The 25,903-nt window shown below is 50.4% G+C and overlaps 1 protein-coding gene across 1 annotated transcript in view; it reads left to right on the plus strand.

Annotated features, from left to right (window-relative positions):
• Positions 1–25,903, plus strand: part of ABCC1 (ATP binding cassette subfamily C member 1 (ABCC1 blood group)) — an 852,279-nt gene that overhangs the window by 764,475 nt on the left and 61,901 nt on the right. The window contains exons 23-24 of the mRNA XM_077448931.1: positions 11,192–11,502; positions 25,643–25,842. Of these exons, the coding sequence (XP_077305057.1) occupies positions 11,192–11,502; positions 25,643–25,842 (511 nt within the window). The remainder of the gene's footprint in view (positions 1–11,191; positions 11,503–25,642; positions 25,843–25,903) is intronic.

The following is a 25,903-nucleotide window of genomic DNA, read 5'->3' on the forward strand; positions in this document are numbered from 1 at the left end:
TTTGCAAAGTGAAAATTTACGATTTAGAGTAATAAGCTGTCAGGTTAGTAAAACAGCGATATCAGAACCGATTTATACAGTTTGTAATGTACAAAGTTTTGCAAAACAGTGGAAAAAAGGAATATTCCTTTTTTTTATCTCATGGTTACTGTGAAATTGTGTGAATGCATCAGTGCATGAATGAGTTTACTTAAAGATTCATTGAATGAGTTTAAATATTGCAGAATATACAGCCTCATGCTACATAGCTAATCTTTTTTTCATACTGAATAAACTAAATTATTAATGTATCTTAAATAGATAGAAAACTATTTTTAGATAGATTTTTACTGCAAAAGCATTTTCATAAAAATAAATTTGTTAAAAATCAGATTTTTTTTTTTTTTTTTTTATCAATTTTTTTTATACACCCTGCTCTGAACTATTTGGTTTGTGCAGTTAACTCCTTGTTTCTGTCGCAATATCATTACTGACATTGAAATGTATAATGTGAACTTTGAAAAAGGCCCTCCCTTTTTCATCGCTTTTTCGCGCTTTCACACATTGCTCTATTGCTTTGTTGTACTGTTTTTCTTCTGATATCCAATAACACTGGAGAAAAAAACTCAGTGATATATAGTTACATAGGTTCAAAAAGACACAAGTCCATCTAGTTAAACCAATAATGATGATGATACGTGATTGGCTCTTTTACACCATGTGGAGTGTGGCAGCATGGTGCAGTAGCCTGGGCACTCCTTAGGATAACAGGATTCCTATGGAGTGCATGAAGCTCTGTGTGTGATTATGAGGAAAAAACTTTGTGTGTCTAGATGAGTACAGCAAAACCTCCATCTATAAACTAATCGTGTGAATACAACGGATGAAGCAAGATGTGATAAGGGATACTGTTTTATGGATAAAATGCCCATGTTCTTTCTGGTAGTCATATGTATGGAAAATACTGATGGACCAGGCAGTTCCATTGGATTTAATTTTTTTAAAGTACACCAGTGCTTAACCACTTGCCGACCGCCGCACGCCGATGTACGTCGGCAGAATGGCACGGGCAGGCATAAGGGCTTACATGTACGTCCCTTGCCTCCCGCGGGTCGGGGGCCCGATCGGGCCCCCGCCCGGTGCCTGCGGCGGTCGGTATTCGTTCGGGAGCGATCCCGGACGAGGGGACGGCCATTCATTCATGGCCACCCCCTCGCGATCGCTCCCGGCGAATGAAATTGTCCGGTGACATCACTTCCTCTCCTGTAATGTAAACACAGGAGAGGAAGTGATGTATTCTCTCCTCCGTGTCGGTAGTTTTCGTTCCGGCACCGAGGAGAGAGCATCGGTGAGTTGCACAAGCACTACACTACACAGTAGAACATGCCAGGCACACTCACACCCCCCCTTTACCCCCCGATCACCCCCCAATTACCCCTGCCCCCCCAGTCACAGTGACACCAATTGCTTTTTTTTTTTTTTTTTTGCATTGGTGTCATTTGTGACTGTAATAACTGTTAGGGTTAGCCCCCTTTAGTTCTAATGTGCCCCCCTAACCCCCCCAATAAAGGTTTAACCCCGTAATCACCCCCCGTCGCCAGTGTCACTAAGGCAGGGTTCACATTGCAGCGGTTTATGAGAACGAATGTGATTCGCACCGCACTGCAGTGCAAATCACATCCGATCTCTGTGCGATTCGAGTTCAGCCATTCGCCGCACCCGCCGCAAATTCGCACGGGACCCTTTTTTTGGCCCGCAGCAGAATCGGATCGCATGGGTGTTCACACCATGCGATCCGAGTTTGCAGATCGCACTGCGATATGCGAACTGATCTGGGGGTGTCAGTAACATTTCACTGACACTCCCAGCAGTTCGCATAGGGCAGTGTGAACTGCCGCCGGGAGGCATGCGATGCGGGAACCCGCCGCGGATTCGTGGCGTTTCCGCATCGCTCCAGTGTGAACCCAGCCTAATAAGCGATCATTTTTCTGATCGCCGTATTAGTGTCACAGGTGACGCTAGTTAGGCAGGTAGGTATTTAGGTTCGCCGCAGCTTTTTATAGCGCCAGGGACCCCCATATACTACCGCATAAAGCCCCCTGATTGCCCCCTAGTTAACCCTTTCACCAGTGATCACCATATAACTGTTACAGGTGACGCTGGTTGGTTAGTTATTTTTTTATAGTTTCAGGGCACCCGCCATTTATTACCTAATAAAGGTTTAACCCCTGATCACCCGGCGGGTGTCATTTGTGACTGTAATAACTGTTAGGGCAGTTAGGGTTAGCCCCCTTTAGTTCTAAGGTACCCCCCTAACCCCCCCAATAAAGGTTTAACCCCGTGATCACCCCCCGTCGCCAGTGTCACTAAGGCTGGGTTCACATTGCAGCGGTTAATGAGAACGGATGTGATTCGCACCGCACTGCAGTGCAAATCACATCCGATCTCTGTGCGATTCGAGTTCAGCCATACAGATAGTATGGCTGAATTCGTGTCGCACCCGCCGCAAACTCGCACGGAACCCTTTTTTTGGTCCGCAGCAGAATCGGATCGCATGGCTGTTCACACCATGCGATCCGAGTTTGCAGATCGCACTGCGATATGCGAACTGATCTGGGGGTGTCATTAACATTTCACTGACACTCCCAGCAGTTCGCATAGGGCAGTGTGAACTGCCGCCGGGAGGCATGCGATGCGGGAACCCGCCGCGCATTCGTGGCGTTCCCGCATCGCTCCAGTGTGAACCCAGCCTAATAAGCGATCGTTTTTCTGATCGCTGTATTAGTGTCACAGGTGACACTAGTTAGGCAGGTAGGTATTTAGGTTCGCCGCAGCTTTTTATAGCGCCAGGGACCCCCATATACTACCGCATAAAGCCCCCTGATTGCCCCCTAGTTAACCCTTTCACCAGTGATCACCATATAACTGTTACAGGTGACGCTGATTGGTTAGTTATTTTTTTTATAGTTTCAGGGCACCCGCCATTTATTACCTAGTCTCACTAGTGTACCCCTAAATTTAGGGGTGTCTACTTTCCAAAATGGGGTCATTTGGGGGGGGTTTGTGCCATCTTGGCATTTTATGGCCTTCAAAACTGTAGCGCCCTTAGAAAGCCTGAAGGCGGTGCTTGGTTTTCGGGGCCCCGTACGCAGCTAGGCTCCCAAAAAGTCCCACATATGTGGTATCCCCGTACTCAGGAGAAGCAGCAGAATTTATTTTGGGGTGTCATTTCACATATGCCCATGGCATGCGTGAGCAATATATCATTTAGTGACAACTTTGTGAAAAAAAAAAAAAAAAGTTTGTAATTTTCCCGCAACTTGTGGCAAAATATAAAATATTCCATGGACTCAACATGCCTCTCAGCAAATAGCTTGGGGTGTCTACTTTCTAAAATGGGGTCATTTGTGGGGGGTTTGTGCCATCTTGGCATTTTATGGCCTTCAAAACTGTAATAGGTAGTGAGGAGTGAAGTCAAATATTTACGCCCTTAGAAAACCTGAAGGCGGTTCTTGGCTTTCGGGGCCCCGTACGCGGCTAGGCTCCCAAAAAGTCCCACATATGTGGTATCCCCATACTCAGGAGAAGCAGCAGAATTTATTTTGGGGTGTCATTTTACATATGCCCATAGCATGTGTGAGCAATATATCATTTAGTGACAACTTTGTGTAAAAAAAAAAAAAAAAAAATTTTTTTTTTGTCATTATTCAATCGCTTGAGGCAAAAAAATAAAATATTCAATGGGCTCAACATGCCACTTATCAATTTCCTCAGGGTGTCTACTTTCCAAAATGGGGTCATTTGGGGGGGTTTTGTACTGCCCTGCCATTTTAGCACCTCAAGAAATGAGATAGGCAGTCGTAAACTAAAAGCTGCGTAAATTCCAGAAAACGTACCTTAGTTTGTAGATGTGACAACTTTTGCGCAAACCAATAAATATACAATTATTGACTTTTTTTTTACCAAAGACATGTGGCTGAATACATTTTGGCCTAAATGTATGACTAAAATTGAGTTTATTGGATTTTTCTAATAACAAAAAGTAGAAAATATCATTTTTTTTCAAAATTTGCGGTCTTTTTACGTTTATATCGCAAAAAATAAAAATCGCAGGGGCAATCAAATACCATCAAAAGAAAGCTCTATTTGTGGGAAGAAAAGGACGCAAATTTTGTTTGGGTACAACATTGCATGACCGCGCAATTACCAGTTAAAGCAGCGCAGTGCCAAATTGTAAAAAGACCTCTGGTCATTTACCAGCAAAATGGTCCGGTCTGAAGGTGGTTAATAAATGTTTGAACTTCATTTCCAAAAAAACCTTTGTGGAGGAAATGGAAAACATGGTACGACCCTAGAGCTCGTAGGAAGGCTGTGTTTAGTTATGTGTTAGATTTTTTTGCATTCAGTATATAAAATCTGAAGAAAGGGAGACTCTTGTTTCTTGTTTTGAATTTCAAAGCACATGCAATATGTCGTCTGTCGCAGTTGATGGTTATTGCTTATTGTGGCACACGCTGGGTGAAATTTTACAGAAGACTGCTATACATATGATGCAAGCAGAAGTCCAGAAAATGGATGGGTACCTATTATTTTGATCCACTGTGTCAAGGTATTAACCACTTGTTGACCGCGCTATAGTTAAATGACAGCTACAGCGCTGATCAGAGATTGAGGTTAAGAGCCAATCAGTGGCTCTTTACCATGTGATCAGCTGTGTCATATCACAGCTGATCACTATGTAAACAAAAGCCAGTTATCGGCATTACTTTCCTCATGCTGACAGTATGGGAGGAGAGGAGAAGAGAGAGGATAACTGACTTGTGTAAAAGGGACATGTACACTGATAATCAGGGCACTGATTATCAGTGCAGTCCCAACAATGTCCACCAGTGTCACCTATCAGTGCCTCCTCATCAGTGCACACCAGGGCCACCTCATCAGTGCCCATCAATGCCGCCAGAGGCGGCTCTAGGCTTTGTGAGCAAAACTTGGGCATAAGGCCCCACTCACGCCCATAATGGGAAAAATAATTCCAGCAAGAAAATTGTCTGCAAAAAGATGCACAGATCTAGCACACAGGTGATCAGCACCACTTCCAGGGAACGCATCAGACATATGCAGCCAATGCCGGGGGAGGGGGGAGGTGAGGTGAGAAAGAGAGAGGGGTGATAGAGAGATCCCTAGCCCTGTACCTGTCTGCAGCCTCTCCTGTCCCTCATGTCCCAGTCTGCAGTACCTGTCTGTGGGAAGGTTTGTGTGATGCTTGTTACAGTACCTTCCAAGCCAGCCAGATGTTCATGATGGCCAGCAGCATGCAGGGTACATTCTTGTTCTGGGTGGGGACAGTGTTCTCCTTCCAGAGGATGTTTGCTGTGTGATTGAGTGGTCCCTGGTCACCAGCACCTTCTGCCCGTCTTTGGTTTCTGGACCCCAGTCAGCCTGTCCTTCTGTCCTGGGAGGTCTTCAGATCTCTTCTCCCTCCAGGGATATTGGTCCTTGCTGCCAATGCTGCTCACCTTCCCCACCAGGCTCGGACTGGGACAAAAAAAAGGGGCCCAGGTATTTTAGACTGAGCAGTCCATGAGACTGGTCCCTTCCCCACTCTCCATCCTTACAGATCCCCTGCAGCAGCCGGCGGGAGAAAGGAGACTGGAACCTTGCAGAGCTGCGGGGGGTGAGGGGGGCCGAGAGAGAGCACAGGGATGTCGGATAGCATGGGAGTGAGGCAGAGAACACTCAGGGGGGTAGAGAGCAGGTGGGCTGAGAGCATTGGGTGGGTATATAGAGCAGGAGGGGCAGAGAGTAGGGGGGAACTGGAGAGCACTAGGGGAGCAAGAGAGCACTGGTGGGGCAAAGAGCACTAGTGTGGGGACAGAGAGCACTGGGGGAGCCAGAGAGCACTGGGTGGGGGGGCAAAGAGAATGGGAATGGAGAGCACAGGAGCTGGGGAGCACGGTGGGTGGAGAGCACTAGGGAGAGGAGCCAGGGATGTTGGATAGCATGGGAGTGAGGCAGAGAACACTCGGGGGGGGGGGGGTAGAGAGCAGGTGGGCTGAGAGCACTGGGTGGGTATAGAGCAGGGGGGGGCAGTGAGTAGGGGGAGCAAGAGAGCACTGGTGGGGCAGAGAGCACTGGTGTGGGGCAGAGAGCACTGGGGGAGCCAGAGAGCACTGGGGGGGGGGGGGCAAAGAGAATGGGAATGGAGAGAACAGGAGCTGGGGAGCATGGTGGGTGGAGAGCACTAGGGAGAGGAGCCAGGCAGCACGTGGGGGGAGCCAGGGAGCACATGGGGGGAAGAGAGCACTGGGGGAGCTGAAGAGCACTTTGAGGGGGAGCTGGAAAGCATGGTTGGGTGGAGTGCATGGTGGGGGGGGGGGACTAGAAAGCATGTTGGGATGGAGAGCATGGGGGGCAGGCAGAGAGTACTGTGGGGGGGACCGGAAAACACAGTGCGGTGAAAAGCACTGGGGGGGCCAGGGAACACATGGGAGGGGGCAAAAATCACTGGGGGAGCTGAAGGGCACTGTTTGGGGAGCTGGAAAGCAAGGTGAGGTGGAGAGCAGTTGGGCGTTGAGAGCATGGGGGGGTGGAAATCGCAGTGGGCCGGAGGAGATCATAGGGGGTGGAGCAAGGGAGCACATGGGGGAACCGAGAGCATGGTGGGGTGGAGAGCACAGAGAGGGTGGAGCAAGGGAGCACATGGGGGGACCGAGAGAATGGTGGGGTGGAGAGCACAGAGAGGGTGGAGGAGATCATGGGGGCAGAGCCAGGGGGACTGGAGAGCATGGTGTGGTGGAGAGCACTAGGTAAGGGCAGAGAGCACTGGGGGAGCTGGAAAGCAAGGTGAAGTGGCGAGCATGGGGGGGCAGAGAGCAGATCGGGGGCTGAGAACATGGTGGGGTCGACTGAGAGCATGGCAGGATGGGGAGCAGGTGGTGGGGTGGGGAGCAGATGGGGGGAACTGAGAGCATGGTGGGGTGGGGAGCAGATGGGGGGAACTGAGAGCATGGTGGGGTGGAGAGCAGATGGGGTTACTGAGAGCATGGGGAGGGGTGGAGAGCAGATGGGGGGACTGAGAGCATGGTGGGTTGTAAAACAGATGGGGGACTGAGAGCGCGGTGGGGTGGGGTGGAGAGCAGATGGGGGACTGAGAGCATGGTGGGGTGGGGAACAGATAAGGGGACGGAGAGCATGGTGGGGTGGGGAGCAGGGGGGACTGAGAACATGGGGTGGGGTAGAGAGCAGATGGGGAGACTGAGGGCATGGTGGGGTGGGGTGGAGAGCAGATGGGGGGACTAAGAGCATGGTGGGGTGGGTTGGAGAGCAGATGGAGAAACTGAGAGCATGGTGGGGGGCAGAGCAGATGGGGGGACTGAGGTCATTGTGGGGTGTGGAGCAGATGGGGGGGACTGAGGTCATTGTGGGGTGTGGAGCAGATGGGGGACTGAGAGCATGGTGGGGTGGGGAGCAGATGGGAGGACTGAGAGCATGGTAGGGTAGGGAGCAGATGGGAGGACTGAGAGCATGGTGGGGTGGGGAGCAGATGGGAGGACTGAGAGCATAGTGGGGTGGTGAGCAGATGGGGGGGACTGAGAGCATAGTGGGGTGGTGAGCAGATGGGGGGGACTGAGAGCATGGTGGGGTGGGGAGCAGATGGGGGCACTGAGAGCATGGGGTGGGGTGGAGAGGAGATGGGGAGACTGAGGGTGGGGTGGGATGGGGTGGAAAGCAGGTGGGGGGACTAAGGGCATGGGGAGGGGTGGAGAGCAGATGGGGACTGAGAGCATGGTGGGTTGTAAAACAGATGGGGGACTGAGAGCATGGTGGGGTGGAGAGCAGATGGGGGACTAAGAGCTTGGTGGGGTGGGGAACAGATAAGGGGACGGAGAGCATGGTGGGGTGGCGAGCGGGGGGACTGAGAGCATGGGGTGGGGTAGAGAGCAGATGGGGAGACTGAGGGCATGGTGGGGTGGGGTGGAGAGCAGATGGGGGGACTAAGAGCATGGTGGGGTGGGTTGGAGAGCAGATGGAGAAACTGAGAGCATGGTGGGGGGCGGAGCAGATGGGGGGACTGAGGTCATTGTGGGGTGTGGAGCAGATGGGGGGACTGAGAGCATGGTAGGGTGGGGAGCAGATGGGAGGACTGAGAGCATGGTGGGGTGGGGAGCAGATGGGAGGATAGAGCATAGTGGGGTGGTGAGCAGATGGGGGGGACTGAGAGCATGGTGGGGTGGGGAGCAGATGGGGGACTGAAAGCATGGTGGGGTGGGGAGCAGATGGGGGCACTGAGAGCATGGGGTGGGGTGAAGAGGAGATGGGGAGACTGGGGGTGGGGTGGAAAGCAGGTGGGGGGACTGAGGGCATGGTGGGGTGGGGAGCAGATGGGGGGACTGAGAGCATGGTGGGGTGGGGAGCAGATGGGGGACTGAGAGCCTTGTGGGGTGGGGAACAGATGGGGGGACTGAGAGCCTTGTGGGGTGGGGAACAGATGGGGGCACTGAGAGCATGGTGGGGTGGGGAGCAGATGGGGGGACTGAGAGCATGGTGGGGTGGGGAGCAGATGGGGGGACTGAGAGCATGGTGTGGTGGGGAGCAGATGGGGGAATGAGAGCATGGAGGGCTGGGGAGCAGATGGGGTGGGGTGGGGAGCAGATGGGGGACTGAGAGCATGGTGGGGAGCAGATGGGGGGACTGTGAGCATGGTGAGGTGGGGAGCAGATGGGGGGACTGAGAGCATGGTGTGGTGGGGAGCAGATGGGGGGAATGAGAGCATGGAGGGCTGGGGAGCAGATGGGGGACTGAAAGCATGGTGGGGTGGGGTGGGGAGCAGATGGGGGACTGAGAGCATGGTGGGGAGCAGATGGGGGGACTGAGAGCATGGTGGGGAGCAGATGGGGGGACTGTGAGCATGGTGGGGTGGGGAGCAGATGGGGGGACTGAGAGCATGGTGGGGTGGGGGGCAGATGGGGGGACTGAGAGCATGGTGGGGTGGGGAGCAGATGGGGGACTGAGAGCATGCTGGGGAGGGGAGCAGATGGGGGGACTGAGAGCATGGTGGGGTGGGGAGCAGATGGGGGACTGAGAGCATGGTGGGGTGGGGAGCAGATGGGGGGACTGAGAGCATGGTGAGGTGGGGAGCAGATGGGGGAATGAGAGCATGGAGGGCTGGGGAGCAGATGGGGGACTGAAAGCATGGTGGGGTGGGGTGGGGAGCAGATGGGGGACTGAGAGCATGGTGGGGAGCAGATGGGGGGACTGTGAGCATGGTGGGGTGGGGAGCAGATGGGGGGACTGAGAGCATGGTGGGGTGGGGGGCAGATGGGGGGACTGAGAGCATGGTGGGGTGGGGAGCAGATGGGGGGACTGAGAGCATGGTGGGGAGGGGAGCAGATGGGGGGACTGAGAGCATGGTGGGGTGGGGAGCAGATGGGGGGACTGAGAGCATGGTGGGGTGGGGAGCAGATGGGGGGGGACTGAGAGCATGGTGAGGTGGGGAGCAGATGGGGGGGACTGAGAGCATGGTGGGGTGGGGAGCAGATGGGGGGGACTGAGAGCATGATGGATAGCAGATGGGGGGACAGAGCATGGTGCGGTGCAGATGGGGGGACTGAGAGAATGGGGTGGAATGGAGGGGGGGGCTGGAGAAGATCATGGGGTGGAACAAGGGAGCACATGGGGGGACAGAGAGCACTGGATGGGGGGGCCGAGAGTGTGGGGTGGAGAGCACAGAGTTGGGCCGGAGGAGATCGTGGGGGGCGGAGCCAGGGGGCAGCAAAAAAAAAAGCTGGATAGGAGGAGCTGGGGAGCCGCTGCATATAGAAGAATTGTTGTTTCCATATTCCTCCTGCAGCCGGTGAATGCTCATTTCAGCTCTCCCCCGCAAACATTTAGTGGCTGCAGGAGGAATATGGAAAGAGCAATTCTTCTATATGCAGCGGCTCCGCCGCTCCTCCTATCCAGGAGCACAGGAGGGCTGCATGGTCCGGCATTTTACTTTCTCGCCAGGCGGCATCAGAAGATCGGATCCTTCCCCTTCACAGTCATGGGGGCTGCGCTGCTGTGTAACTTCTGTGTCTGGCTGTTGAACTGAATTGGCGGTCGGGTCACGGGTGAGCGGCACAGACCTATGGCTACCCCCGCGTCCCGCACGCCTTGCTGAGATCGCACCTGGAGTCTGGTGCTGACACCTAGAGGTCTTTGCTGCCACCAGACTGGGATGCTCCATGATTGGCCCGGGGGGTCCTCAGGCAGTGCCTGATTGGTCAGTCTGCCCCGGGGCCATGGAATCCCGGCGGCGGGGGAAGAGAGGCAGAGCCGTTGGCGCCAGTAGTATTGATCACAGGCAAATTAAGCGGCCTGGGCAGGAAGGGGATAAAAGTGCCCAGTAGGCAAGTGGTTAAAGAAAACATCTGAATAAAGAAAGAGGTTCTTATTTAACTGAAGGCAAGATATGTGATACCTATGTATTGAACCTACAGGAAAAATTATTAGGAGAGTGCATATTCTTGTTGAAGTTGGAAGTGCAATATGACATTATGCTGGTGCCCAGTAAAAGTTGCTGTTCGATTGTGGGGTACTCCGAATTTGTGTGCTGTTGTAAAGACAGACCCTAATTTTTTTGGTGATGATATTTTCAATTTTTTTTCCTATAGAATGATTCTGAGGTGTTCTGATACCTTCTAGAGCAGCCTTTCTCAACCTTTTCAACACCGAGGAACCCTTGAAATAGTTCTCCGGTCTCAGGGAACCCCTGCTAACAATTAGAAATCTACAACTCATGAAACATTAGAGTAATGGTCAGTGGGAAGAATGGTCCTTACCTGTGTTCATTGAGAAGAATTGCCTCCTTACAGATAGCTAAATAGATCTGTGATGTCAGTGGGAACTTATCTTAGAGGCAGAAATTGCCCAATGCTGAAGGAAGCCCTAGCAACCTCAGGAGGAACCCCAGGGTTCCACAGAACCCTGGTTGAGAATCACAGTTCTAGAGACAGGATACAGTTCACAACTGGAAAACCAAAGCTCCTAGGCTTCAGCCTAGTGTTTGACCTCTAAAGGCAGGGCATACTATATACCCAGAGATCTGTTTCCCCTCCATAAAGAATAGGATTTTATGGCCAGTACAAAAATCCCCTTTTCTGCTATGCATTTCTCTGTTAACAAAACTGATAGTTCTGCTGATATGTTAATTTCTTCTTTCTGCACATTCCAGGCATTGCAGTTTTCGGATACTCCACAACAGTGTCGCTAGGTGGTATCCTTGCTTCCCGGTACTTGCACATGGATTTACTTCATAATGTTCTGAGATTCCCTATGACATTTTTTGAGAAAACTCCCAGCGGAAATCTTGTGAATCGTTTCTCCAAAGAGATCGACACTATTGATTCAACAATTCCACAGATTATTAAGATGTTCATGGGGTCTTCATTTAACGTAATTGGGGCATGCATTATCATTTTGATTGCAACACCAATAGTAGCTGTAATAATTCCACCCCTGGGGCTGCTTTACTTCTTTGTGCAGGTGGGTATTTTGCAGTTTCCTGTGATACAGCAGATTAGTTTAGAGAGCTAATAAAGACGCGTAATAGTACAAGCAACATGTTTTCTTGAAGTGATTCTAAAGGTGTTATTTAAAAAAAAAAAAAAAAAAAAATCATTTATACCATGCTGTTTGTGGCCATTGACATACACACGGTTTAGGCCTGCCCCTGATTGCTCCATACAGGCTGTGATTGACAGCAGCAGGAGCCAGTGGCTTGCCCTGATGCCCCCATGGCCATTGAGGAGAGAGCACAATGCTGCATCAAGATCAGGCTCAGGAAAGTAAAAACGGGGGCTGGGGGATTGCTGCATACAGAATGTTTTTGCCTTAATGCAGAGAATTCATTAAGGTAAAAAAAAGTCTGACTTTACGACCACTATTTATGCATACATGCATAACACTGGGCCTCTCAAAAGAAATGGAAAAAAAAAACATAGTGAGCACTGCCATATTTTTATTGAACATTTGCAAAGAGGCACAGGTAAGTACTCGCCAGAACAGCTGGCACAGTGTGAAGGGTTTATCACCAGTGACTCCACTACAAATTATTTATAATATGTTCAATTAGATGAAACATGTAAATATGTGCTTTCTTAATCTTACATTACAGAACTTGTAATTATAGTTTGAGTTATATGCCATTACTTGCTCAACCTGTGGCCCTCCAGCTGTTGCGGAACTACAACTCCCATGAGTCATTGCAAGGCTGATGGTTACAAGCATGACTCCCAGAGGCAGAGACATGCTGGAGGACCACAAGTTGAGCACCCATGCCTTGAGGTGATTATATACAGGCAGAAGCTTTGCTGGGAGCGTGTAGACCCAACATACGCCACATGACTCCAGTTTTCCACCCATTCTATTGGACTCCAGGGCCTGAATTTGGCTTGGAATCAGCCGCTTGGCGAAAGAGGGTAGCGCTAAACACCGATCAGATGTGCTTGCATGCTCATTGGAGAACCTGCTAAGAGGAAAAAGTGGGGGATCAGCTCAGCCTAATCCTGGTCCTTCATTGTCCATTCAGAGGTTTTGGACAGGGAGGTGTCTCTATGAGCTGTATTGCTCATGCTGCAATAGAGAAAAGTCATGTCACCAACATAACTGTGCGATCTGCCTGGTAAGGTTGTGTATATCCCAGAACTGATTGAATGGCAATATAATTATTTTCCAGGTAAAGCAACACCCATATGTTCTTAACTGTTTAGCGTTTTTCCCGGAGCTTCAAATATAAATAAGTACTTGCCCATTACAACCAGTCGGATCTCTTTTTTTTTTTTTTTTTTTTTTTTTTTTAATTAACCTAAACCCAACACCAGGAAATTAGAAATTTCCCCCTTGCAGTGGGGCTATGCCCGTATTTCAATTGTTAACTCCTTGTTTGTTCTAGGGGAGGTTAAATGTACTTTTATTTACCCCATTCTCTACACCCCTGGCAAACCGTGCTCCCACACGCTCTGGCGTTGGGCTGTCCCTCTGCATCATCATGTCCAGTGCAGAGCTATGGACCCTTCATGAACTCAGGGCCATAGACTGCTAAAAGCATTGGAGAGAAGATGCTGTAGGGATCTGTCTAGCCATGCAAAGGGTTGGGTAAGTAAAGCTTTTATTTCTCTTTCGTTCATTGCCAGACACGGCGCCTTTAATTCTTGACCTTAGGGTTATCACTCCACTTCAGGAGAGGACTAGGCAGAATATGTAACACATGTAAAAACAACAACACTGCACCCCTCACCCTGCTTCCTGCAGCTCAGTTTTTTTTCTGCCTAGTGTAGGAGAAGGACCTGGCTCCCTGAGGGGACCATTGGTCCTGGGATTTTTTTCATTTTTTCTACAATTTTTGATTCTGTGATCTACTATTGAGAGCCAGGCTGAATGACAGGCTGGATAATATAGATCCTTTTAGTCTCCCCAGCCTGGCCATCGAGCGCAAGCAGACCCTAGCTATGCGTTGAGTCAGCCACGACATGCCCCTTCTCCTCCAGGGGTGGGCGGTGAGCTATATGCTCCTGGCAACACGTATGACCGGGCTACTGCTGTCCGTGTCGCAGTGTGCCGTGGCCAGCAGCCACCCCGTATTGCTCGGGTGATGGGTCTGTGGGGGAATGCGTCCAGCAATCCCGATAGGAAGGGTAAGTACGGCTCTTCTTGCCTCGGCAGGATAGGGCAGCTGGGCATTCCCTAGGAGGTCGACTAGGGGGTCTCTCATTCTCCCTTTCCTCTCTCCCTATCCCTCATTCCCTCCTCCCCCTGCCTGCTGGTGCCACTGTGTGACTAGGCATGAGGTGCGGTGTATGTACCTAGGCCGAGGGTCCTCGGGGTGGGGGCTCTGAGCTTTGGCAGGGCTGCACTGGCTGTTGGGGTCCGTTTTTGTTTTTCTGCCCCTTTTTACTGCGCTGTGAGGTGCCTGAGTAAATTTACCTCAGGAGAGGCCGCCGTCATTTTGCTGAGGCCGTGGTTTCCTGTAGTTTTATGCAGTGTATGTCTGTTAGCCATTTTCTAGAAGGTTTGGGGGCCATTTTCTTGGTGAATTTTGTAGTAAGGACGACCGGCAGCCATTTTCTTATAGCCTCAGCACGTTTTTACCTCTGTGTACCTCAGAACAGCGCGTTTTTCACTCTGAGCACTTTGTGACTGAAACGGGGCAGAGGGGTCAGCGGCAGCACAGTGTAGCACTTGGTCAGGGTGGTGAGTCCTGCGGAGGGGCCCCTTAGTCTGTGAGCAGCTAGGAGGGTGGGATTTGCAACCGGCTCACCAACAAAAAATGCGGTGCCTATGGACACTTTGTTGGCGGTCCTGGAGACCTTTGTTGCCAGGGTGGAAGCGGCATGTGGGAGCAAGGGGGGTTAAAAACACCCCCTGCCCCCGCCTTCTGGGGAGGGCTCTGATTCAGATTCGGTCCCATGGTGACTGGCGGCCCCTGTTCTGACGTGTCAGAGGATGCGAACCAGGACTGTTCGGACAGTGAGAGTGTCCGGGTTAGAGCAGGAAAAAGCGCTGGTAGGAGCACTTATCACCGTGGCGCAGGATACCCTGAAAAACCGGCATGCCTAAGTCCCCAGAAGAATGGTGGTGCGTTAACCCTTTGAGGAGAGCCTCCAGAAAAAAAATGGACGTTTCCTCCGGTCGTTGACCAGCTGGTATCCAGGTTAAATAAAGTAACAACGATTCCGGTAGAAGGGACTCCTGCCTTCAAGGATCCTGCCGACAGGAGGGCCGAAGCAGTGGCCCGGTCCATGTTTACGGTAGCTCTTATCCAACCCCTGAAGAAGGAAGTAGATTTTCTACAAAAAGGAAAAAATATTTCTCTTATATTCACCGACAGCCACAGCTCCTCTTAACCATTGGGTTGTATACCTTACCTCTAGGAGAATACTCTAATTTCCGCCCATGCGGTCCCCTAAGTATCAACCCTCCTGCCTGCTAGCAGAACTCACTTTTATTTTGCCTAGTGAAGGAGCAAGACCTAGGAACCCGGTCCATGTTTTTTTTGATGCTGAAGCTTGGCTTTTTGTGCAAGATGAATGATCCTGTGATCTTCTATCAACAGCTGGCTGGGTGACAGGCTGGTTCACTTATCCTTGTAGTCTCCCCAGTCCGGCCATCGAGTGTGTGCAGGTTGCAGCTACGGCTCGGCAGGCCACGACATACCTCAGCTCCAGAAGTGGTCGGTGAGCTCTTATGCTCCGGGGCATACATATGACAGGGTTACTGATGTCTGCGTCACAGTATGCCAGGCTAGTATCCTTCCCTGTACTGATCAGGAGTTGGCTACAATGGAATGTCTCCCAGCTCTTCAGGGCTGGTAAGTACAGCTCTCCCTGTCTCTGCAGGGTTGAGCATCTGGGCATTCCCTGGGAGGTCGATTTTCACTGCCCCCTCACCTCCCTATTTTCTCTCCCCGTCCCTATCTTCCCTTCCTTCCCCCTTCAGAGGGAATGCTGCATGTGGCTGCTGAGCGGTGTGTGTGCCCATATAGGGGCTCTCTGTGGGCTCTTGTCTGACATGGGGGGGCTGGCTGAATGGTGGTGGTCATGGGGCCTGTATGGTATGCCCCTGGAAAGGTGCCTGTGAGGGTCTGCTGAGAATGGTGCTGTGCTTTGCAGGGTTTTTTTAATATATATATCTACCTCATGGCAATGTTTGGCAGCCATTTTAGGTGTGGGCAGAACAGGCTGCCTTTTTCCCTGTGTTTCCCATCTGTGTACTGGATGCTGAGCGGCCATTTTATGGAAGCCTGAGCATTTTTTGATTGTTTTAGCGATCGTTCCAGCGGTTATTACCAACTCGGTTTTTGGTTTCCTCTGCACCTGGGCGCACTCAGGGACTACAGGCACCAGTTGTGGACAGCGCAGAACTCCCCAGGGTGGTGAGTCCGGCGTGAATGAGCCCCTCAGTCAGCGACAGCAGGGAGGGTGGGACTGTCACTGTCCTAAGTCCCCTTCGGGTGGCAGACAGGATAGAGTCAGCATGGCTCTGAAACTAGTGTTTCTTCCCCCAAAGTCCAGGCAATGGCAAACAGGTCACCTGCAGTCTGCGCAGGGCCCATGGACACCCTGATGGCGGTCCTCAACTCGTTCATTGCTAGATGGAGGCAGTGTGTGGGAAGATGGGTGCAATAAGGTGGCCCCTGTTCCCCCCGTCTGGGGAGAGCTCTGGCACAGACTCAGGCTCCGATGAGGCTGGTGACCCCTGCTCTGTCTTGTCAGATGACGCTGACCAGGACCGTTCAGACAGTAAGGACGCGCAAAAAAACGCTTGTTGGAGCACTTATCACAGCTGTGCGTGATACCCTGAAGATTCAGGAGCCAGCAGATCCCCCTGCTGAGGTACCGGTCCCCTTTGGGTCCCGCAAGCCAGCATGTTCACCTATCGTGTTCCCATATCTGACTTATTTGACAAGTTCACTTACAGGGAATGGGGTCACATGCCACAAACCTTTTTTGGTCCCCAGACACAGGGCAGTGCATATTCCCCCTTTGAGGAATGCCTTCTCACAAAGTGGTCGGCTCCTCCGGTCGTGGACCCTCCAGTATCCAGGTTAAATAAGTAACCAGGATCCGGTAGTGGGAACTCCTGCATTTAAGGATCCCGCGGACAGGAAGGCCGAGGCAGTGGCCCGTTCCTTGTTTACAATTGTGGGGTCTGCTGTGCGACCAGTACTGGCATCCGCACTTGTGTCGCAGACACAGACTGAGTGAGCAAAACTTTTGCACCGCGAATTGGGAGAACGTCAGGCTTTCCATGTCTGCGTGAAACTAGCAGACCAACTAGTGCAATGCCTTAAGTACGTTTGTGGTGCGGCCCTGGATACCTCCCTCTGGTTCTAAGGCTTCAGTGTCAGCTGTGGTGCTGAGGCGCCTGATTGGCTGAAATGCTGGTCTGTTGACCAGGCATCTAAAAAAGCTCTGACGGATTTTCCCTTCCTTGGCGAACGGCTCTTTGGATGACATTAGTAAGCATGCCACCGGTGGTAACAGTGTATTACTCCCACAGGCCAGGAAGGCTAAGAAGCCACGCTGTAGGCAAGGGTCCTCTTGTTTCCTTTCACTAATGGCTTTTCCGTCTGCCTGGAGCTTCGGTATAATGTCCCCGGCCCGACGGGACGACCACGGACGGAAAAAAGCGTCACTGGAGCAGCAAGCCTGCCAGTATAAGTGCTACCGCATGAAGGTTTGTCCCCACCCATGTCTCGGGTGGGGGGGTCGCCTTTGGGAGTTTGCAGCCCGGTGGTCCCCTCGGTTTTCGACCAATGGACCTGCAACCCGATTTCCTCAGCCTACAAGATAGAGATGCTCTCTTGGTCGCCAAACAGATTCTTCCCTTCCAGCATACCCGTATCCCCGGCTCACCGGGAGGCCCCCCTGGTGGCAATAAGAGATCTGCTGAGTTGCAGGGTGGTTGTACCTGTTCCGGAATTGGAACGTTTCCAAGGATTCTACTCAAATATGTTTGTAGTTTCCAAGAAGGAAGGGGTACGTACAAACTTGGACCCAAAAGCCTTCTATCACTTTAAGGTGTAGAGGTTGGAATCAGTCGCCCAGTAGTTGCTGCACTCCATCAAGGGTACTCCCTGGCACCCTTGGACATCCAGGATGCACATACTCATATGCCAGTGACAGCAGAAGTTCTGCGATTTGCAGTCGGGGAAGCCCACTACCAGTTTGTGGTTCTCCCTTCGGTCTGACATCAGCCCCCAAGTCTTTACCAAGGTTTTGTCTCCGGTTTTGACGTTGCTACGGTAACGTGGGATATCTAGGCGATATCCTGAGAGCATCTTCCGCCTCAGATTTAGAGGAGGATGTAGCGATCACCATGCAGACTCTGCAAGAATTTGAGTGGCTGTTGAACCTAAAGCACTCGGTGATCGTACAAACTCAGCGTTTGGAGTACCTAGGCTTGCTGCTAGACTCCATGGAAGCGAGAGTTTTCTCCCTTCGGACAAGCTGCAGACTCTCAGATCCGCGGTAAGACTGTTGATGTACCGCAGGTGGCCGTCGCTTCGCTTTTGCATGCGAGTCCTGGGGTAGGAGATCTTGTCTAAATGGGACAAATCTCAGTCGTCCCTGGATCGTTAGATTCAGGTGAGCCAATCAGTCAGAGAATCACTGATCTGGTGGCTGAAGTCCCCGGTGATTCAGGCCAGAAAGTCGGTCCTTCCTCTAAAGTGGACAGTGATCACAACTGGCACCAGCCTTTTCGGGTGGGGTGGAATAATAAGGGTTCAGTCGGCTCAGGGCCTCTGTTCGAGGAAAGAATCCGATTTGCTGATCAATCTGCTCGAACTGAGAGCGATCAGGCTGTGCCTCTCCACATGGTCAATGAGACTGCAAGGACTTCCGATCAGGGTCCAGTCAGACAACGCCACTGCAGTGGCATACATCAATCACCAAGGGGGGACAAGAAGCTCAGCCGCAGTGCGGGAGGTCATTCACATACTTCGGTGGGCAGAGCGACATGTACCGGTTTTGTCGGCCATTTACATTCCCGGAGTGGAGAACTGGCAGGCGGACTATCTGAGTCACCAGATGCTGGACCCAGGAGAATGGGCATTTCATCCGGAGGTATTCAGGTTACTGTGCCCTAGGTGGGGCACACCAGACATGGATCTTCTGGCCTCCCGTCTCAATCAGAGGGAGCCAAGATTTCTTGTCCAGGACAAGAGATCCGTGGACGGATGCGTCAGGCGCGCTGGTGGCTCAGTGGGATCAGTACCAGCTGATCTATGCCTTTCTTCCACTGAAGATGTTACCACGTCTGATTCGCAGAGTGGAAGCCGAGGGGATTCCAGCGATACTGGTGGCCCCAGATTGGCCTTAGCGACCATGGTACGCATACTTGGTGCGTCTGGTGGCAGACGCTCCCTGACGATTGCCATTACGAGAGGGCCTTCTGTCTCAGGGTCTGATTCTCCATCCTGCTTTATCATCACAGGCTTTAATGGCATGGCTATTGAGAGCCAGGTGTTGAGGAACAGGGGTCTGTCAGAATCTTCTTCTAGGAAGATATATCATCGTACCTGGACGGCCTACATCTCCATATGTGAGGAGAAAGGTTGGCATCCGCGCTCTTTTTCCATTTCCAGGATCCTGCTGTTTCTTCAGCAAGGTGTAGACTAGAACTTGGCATTAAGCACTATTAGAGGGCAAGTTTCAGCTTTGACTGTCTTTTTCAGCGACCCCTGGCGTCTCACTCATAGTGAGTACCTTTGTTCAGGGGGTCTGTCATGTAGTCCCTTTGGTGCGTCCACAGTTACCCCCATAGGATTTGAACCTGGTGTTATCGGCGCTTCAAAATCCCCCGCTTAAAAATATCAGGGTGTTTCCCCTGTTGATGCGTTTTCAGGAAGTGTTTTTTTCTGGTGGCCATCACATCGGGCAGGAGGGTCTCGGAACTGGCGGCCTTGTCTTGCAAGTCGCCGTATCTAGTTATCCATAGGATAAGGTGGTGTTGCGTTCGTAACAGTCCTTTCCTCCGGTCGCGGCTTTTCACATTAATGTGGTCATGGTGTTACCATCTCTTCGCCAAAAACACCCTAAGGAGGTGGTCCTTCATGTTTTGGGCGTGGTTCGGGCGCTGAAAGTTTGTCTACCACTGCTCCCTTTCGGAAGTCAGAGTCGCTGTTTGTCTCGGTAGCTGGTCCCAAGAAGGGCATGGCGGAAATGGATCAGACAGATTGTAGTACAAGCGTACGCCTTAAAGGGGCAGGTGCCCCTCTTTCCGGTTACGACCCACTCCACAAGGGCAATCGGAATGGCTTGGGCTTTCAGACACCAAGCGTCTATCGCTCAGGTGTGTAGGGCGGCGAACTGGTTGTCTGTCTACACGTTTACCAAGTTCTACAAGGTAGACGTCAGTGCATCGGCTGATGCCTGTTTTTGGCCGCAAAGTTTACAGGCAGCTGTGTAGTTGCAATTGAATATGCAATATTTTACCTTTTTTCCTGTTTTTTTTCAATTACAAACACAGTACCTTTAAGTTAATGCACTGTTGCATTACATTCCGCAGTTTTTTGTGCAGTTGTGGGTAGTCACTCCTGTTGAGGGTACCCTGATTTTGTGGTGGATTTCTCCACACACTGTTCTTTTTTTGTGGGTAAAGTTTCACTTGTTCCCACTTGCCACGGTAGATGAAGTGTTTATGCTGTTTTCCCACCCCTCGTTTGTGTTGTATTACAACCTTGCCTAGTATTCTCCTAGAGCAGGGATATGCAATTGGCAGACCTCCAGCTGTTGCAGAACTACAAGTCCCATGAGGGTATAGCAAGACTGACAGCCACAGGCATGACACCCAGAGGCTGAGGCATGATGGGACATGTAGTTTTGCAACAGCTGGGGGTCCGCTAATTGCATATCCCTGTCCTAGAGGTAAGGTATACAACCCAATGGCTAAGAGAGGAGCTGTGTCGGTCGGTGAATTACAGAGAAAAGGATTTTACGGTGAGTACTAACAATCCTATTTTTTTGTGGTTTTCGAAACATGTAGGGTTTTTTTCTGCATTGTTTACAGTGTAATAATTACATAGTTATATAGGAGATAATAATTCTTTTGATTTAAAGTCCATTTATACATTGTACTCTGCAGTATTGAGCAAACTGTATTTCTATATTGATATCTCAGTTCCAATGTATGTTTTTGGATGTCCATATTGTTATAAACTCGATAAATTTATATATTTTTATACTTTTGTATTTTTCTGACTATCCTGTTCATGGTCTCTTGCCCGTATTATTCCTTGGGGCATTCTCCTATTTCCACATGTTTATGGTAGTGGGGTCAGCATTCCAACCTGTGCTGGCCATGGCCTTGGTGTCGCAGACGCTTACTGAATGGGTAAAATTGTTGCACCGTGAATTGGAGAAGCAACAGTCTCCCCCGGTCTGTGTAGAGCTGGCAGACCAGTTGGTGCATGGCCTTAAGTATGTCTGGGATGTGGCCCTGGATACGGTCCCCCTGCACTCTAGAGCATCAGTATCAGCAGTGGTGCTACGGCGCCTGATTTGACTGAAATGCTGGTCTGCGGACCAGGCATCTAAAAAATCCCTGGCGGATTTGCCCTTCCAAGGTGAGAGGCTTTTTGGAGCTTTGCTGGATGACATTATTAAAAATGTTACCAGTGGGAAGAGCACATTGCTCCCACAGTCCAGGAAGGGTAAGGAGCTACGCTGTAGGCAAGAGCCCTCTTTTTCTGCTCAGAAACTGCTTTTTTGCCTGCCCAGGTTGGCAGGTAAGCATTCCCAGCCCGACAAGGCGCCTGCTAAAAGACAAAAGCATCCCTGGTTTCGCAAGCCAAACAAGTCTGCAAACAAAAATATTACTGCATGAAGGTTTTCCCCCGCCCAACTCTCGGGTGGGGGGGGTCGCCTTTGGGAGTTTGCAGCCCAGTGGACCTCTCTACTGTTCGACCAGTGGGTTTGCGAACTAGTTTCATCGGGATACAAGATAGTTTCTTTCTTGTCCACCAAACAGATTTTTTTCCCTCCAACCTACCTCTACTTCCAGCTCGTCAGGAAGCCTTGTTCCGGGCAATACAGGACCTGCTACTATGCGGGGTGATAGTACTTGTACCGACGCTGGAAAGGTTTCAGGGATTCTACTCCAATCTGTTTGTAATCCCCAAAAAAGAAAGGGATACGTCCAAACTTGGACTTGAAGGCCCTCAACAGCTTTGTGAAAGTGCAAAGGTTCAGGATGGAATCAATTCGCTCCGTGGTCGCTGCACTCCATCAGGGGGACTTCCTGGCGTCCCTGGATATCAAGGATGCTTATTTACATGTACCCATATGCCTCAGGCATCAGAGATTTCTGCAATTTGCAGTCGGGGAAGAGCACTATCAGTTTGTGGCTCTCCCTTTTGGCTTGGCATCAGCACCCCGTGTCTTTACCAAAGTGTTAGCTCCAATTCTGGTATTGTTAAGGCAATGTGGGATCACAATCGGGGGTTACCTAGACAACCTCCTTCTGAGAGCAGCTTCTTAAGGGAGGATGTAGTGATCACCATGCAGACTCTCTGGGAGTTTGGTTGGGTGCTGAACCTAAAAAAGTCGGTGTTTAGCCTGGATTCACACCCTTTTTAGTGCTTTTTGCATTTTGCAGATTTGCACTACAGAACGTGTTCCATAGGAAACCATGTCAAATGTACTGTAGTACAAATTTGCAAAATGCAAAAAGCACAAAAAATGCATAGGTGTGAATCCAGCCTTAGTGCCGACTCAACGCCTAGAGTACCTGGGCTTGCTTTTGGACTCCTCAGAAGAGAGAGTTTTTTCCTCCCTCCAGGCACGCTGCAGACTCTTCAAGCTGCGGTGAAGTTGTTGATGAACCGTAGGTTGTCGTCGCTGCGTTTCTGCATGCGCGTTCTGGGCCTCATGGTAGCCACTTTTGAGGCGGTACCGTACTCTCAATTTCACACTTGAGTCTTGCAGAAGGAGATTTTGTCAAAATGGATCAAATCTCCATTATCCCTGGATTTTCAAATTCGGGTGAGCCAGTTAGGGATTCCCTTCTCTGGTGGCTGAGGTCTCCTGCTCTTCGGTCCGGGAGAATGTTCGTTCCTCTCAATTGGACAGTGATCGCAACGGACGCCAGCCTGACTAGTTGGGGGGGATTGCTGGGAGTGCAGTCAGCCCAGGGCCTTTGGTCATGGTAAGAATCCCAACTGCTGATCAATGTGCTCGAGCTTTTGACGATCAGACTTTGCCTCTCCACATCGTCAATGAGGCTACAAGGGCGTCCAATCAGGATCCAGTCAGACAACGCCACGGCGGTGGTGTACGTCAACCATCAAAGAGGAACAAGGAGCTCCGCTGCAGCACGGGAGGTCGCTCACATCCTCCAGTGGGCAGAGCGACATGTGTTGGCCCTGTCAGCAATATATATCCTGGGTGTAGAAAACTTTCAGGCAGACTAAGTCGTCAGATGCTGGACCCAGGGGAATGGTCGTTGCATTGGGAGGTATTCAGGCTCCTTTGCCTAAGGTGGGGCACACAAGATGTGGCCTTCTTGGCCTCTCGGCTCAATCGGAAGGTGCAGAGGTTTATCTCCAGGACAAGAGACCCCTGGGCGGACGCGTTGGTGGCTCCATGGTGGCATTATCGGCTGATTTATGCCTTCCCCTCACTCAAGCTTCTACCACATCTGCTGCGCAGAGTGGAGGCCGAGGGGATTCCAGTAATTCTGATTGCCCCAGTTTGGCCTCGGTGTCCTTGGTACCTAGTACGACTGGTGGTGGATGTTCCTTGGCGGCTACCACTGAAAGAGGATCTTCTAGCGCAAGGTCCGATACTTAATCCTGCTTCACCGTTACTGGTTTTAACAGCATGGCTGTTGAAAACCAGGTGCTAAAGGACGAGGTCTGTCAGACTCTGTAGTTTTCACTATGCTGAGGGCATGGAAGCCACCTTCCCGGAAGATTTAACATCGTAGATGGGAGGCTTACATCTCCATGTGTGAGATGGGGTGGCGTCCGTGCACTCATTCAGTTTCCAGGATCCTGCTGTTTTTGCAGCGAGGAGTGGATCAGAAACTTGCCTTAAGCAACATCAAGGGATAGATATCGGCCTTGGCTGTCTTTTTCCAACACCCCCTGGTGACTCACTCATTGGTGAGTACCTTTGTGCAAGGGGTTCAACATGTAATCCCTTCAGTTCGACCACCGCTACCTCTGTGGGATCTGAATCTGGTGCTATCGGCGCTTCAGAAACTGCTGTTTGCGAACATTAGGGAAATTCCCTTAACACTCTCTCAGAAAGTAGTTTTTCTAGTGGCTATTACATATGCCAGGAGGGTTTCTGAGTTGGCGGCCCTGTCATGGCAAGTCTCCCTACCTGGTTATCCACAAGGATAAGGCGGTGCTACGTCCGCAGCCCTCTTTCCTTCCAAAGGTGGTTTTGGCATTCCATCTAAATGAGGACATTGTCTTACCTTTCTTATGTCCTAAGCCGACACACCCAAAAGAGGTTGCTTTACATTCCTTGGACGTGGAATGACTTTACGGGTGTATCTGTCTGCTAAGTCTCCCTTCCGGAAGTCAGATTCTATTTGTCTCGATGGCTGGTCTGAAAGAAGGTCTGGCAGTCTCGTCGTCCACCATTTCTCGTGGATCAGACAGATCGTGGTTCAGGCCTATGCTTCAAAGGGGCGGATGCCCCCTTTTCCTGTCACAGCTCATTCCACCAGAGCAATTGGGACCTCCTGCGCTTTTTGACATCAAGCGTCTGTCTCCCAAGTGTGTAAGGCGGTGACTTGGACGTCCGTTCACACTTTCACTAAATTCTACAAAGTTGACATAAGCGCATCTTCGGATGCATGCTTTGGCCGCAAGGTTTTGCAGGCGGCTGTATAAGGTTGCAATTACACTTTCTTTAAGTTACTAGTTTGTTGTAAACTCATCTTTTGGTTTTCATAGCGGCCGTTTCAGATGGCGACTCCTCTGTTGAGGTGTTCCCTTTGTTGTGGGTGAAGTTATGTTTTGCTGTTTCCACCCCTCATATTTTTTTACACTGTTTGGGGATGTCACTAAGGTCAAGAATTAAAGGAGCTGTGTCCGTCAATGAATGAAAGAGAAAATGGGATTTTTGTATTCACTGTAAAATCCTTTTCTCTGAAATCCATTGACAGACACAGCACCCACCCCTCCTATTTATGTTTGTACTGCTTTTTGACAAACTGAGCTGCAGGAAGCAGGGTGAGGGGTTATAGCCAGAGGGACCACCCCCTGGGCGGTGCTGTGCAGTCTTGCTGTTTTTACATGTTACATGTAATGCCTAGTCCTCTCCTGTAGTGGTGTGATAACCCTAAGGTCAAGAATTAAAGGAGCTGTGTCTGTCAAAGAACAGAAAAAAGGATTTTACGGTGAGTACAAAAATCATTTTTTATGCTCCCCGGACCTAAGCAGGCAGTTGATGTTGTGGTGTGGACACAGCCCCACTGCAGGGGAGAATTGTGATGTTTACCTGAACTCTAAGCCCTTGTACACACCGTTGGACATTCCGATGGACAATGTCCGATAGGACCGTGTTGTCGGATAATCCGACAGTGTGTGGCCTCCATCGGACTGTTTCCGTCGGAGTATCCGACGGACCAAGTTTTTCAGCTGGGCTATAAAATTTTCCGACAACAGGATCCGATCAGACTTTGTCCAATCATGTGTAGAGAATTCCGATCAGACAAAGTGCCACGCATGCTCAGATCAAATTCCTAGACCAAAGTTATTGGCTACTACCCTGAACCTAGTCCCGTCCTAACGAAATAATGTCATCACGTTAAGTACGATCAGAGTTTCTGACAACTTTGTGTGTATGCAACAGTTTCGGATGAAATCCATCGGACAAAATCTGACGGATTTTGTTGTCGGAATGTCAGATCGTGTGTACAAGGGCTAACAGGGGCAAAAACATTATTGGAATTTGTCTTTAAAAAATTGTGTGTACTTTTTTACTTTGTTTTTAACAAATAACATCCATGTTTTGTCATATGCTTTTTGTGCAAACTATTAAGAGAACTATTAATACTGAAAACAAAAAATGGCTAACAAATGTGATCAACATTCCTGAATGCATAAAGATGAAATACTGGATTTGTTGACTACAAACTAGTTATACAGAATTCTCTTTTCTTATAGAGGTTTTACGTGGCTACTTCACGACAGTTGAAACGCTTGGAGTCAGTCAGTAGATCACCTGTGTATTCACACTTTAGTGAGACACTGCTAGGAGCAAGTGTGATCCGAGCATTTGGAGAGCAGAATCAATTCATCCAAATCAGTGACTCCAGGGTGGATGAAAATCAAAGAGCTTATTACCCCAGCATAGTCTCCAACAGGTACAGTATCAAATTTTCCACTGACACATGGGTTGTTCCTGTCGCACTACCTTATCCATTA

The sequence above is a fragment of the Lithobates pipiens genome, unplaced genomic scaffold (assembly GCF_037356315.1).
Source record: "Lithobates pipiens isolate NorthernLeopardFrog02 unplaced genomic scaffold, aLitPip1_a1.2 Scaffold_22, whole genome shotgun sequence".
In the NCBI taxonomy this organism is placed as follows: Eukaryota; Metazoa; Chordata; class Amphibia; order Anura; family Ranidae; genus Lithobates; species Lithobates pipiens.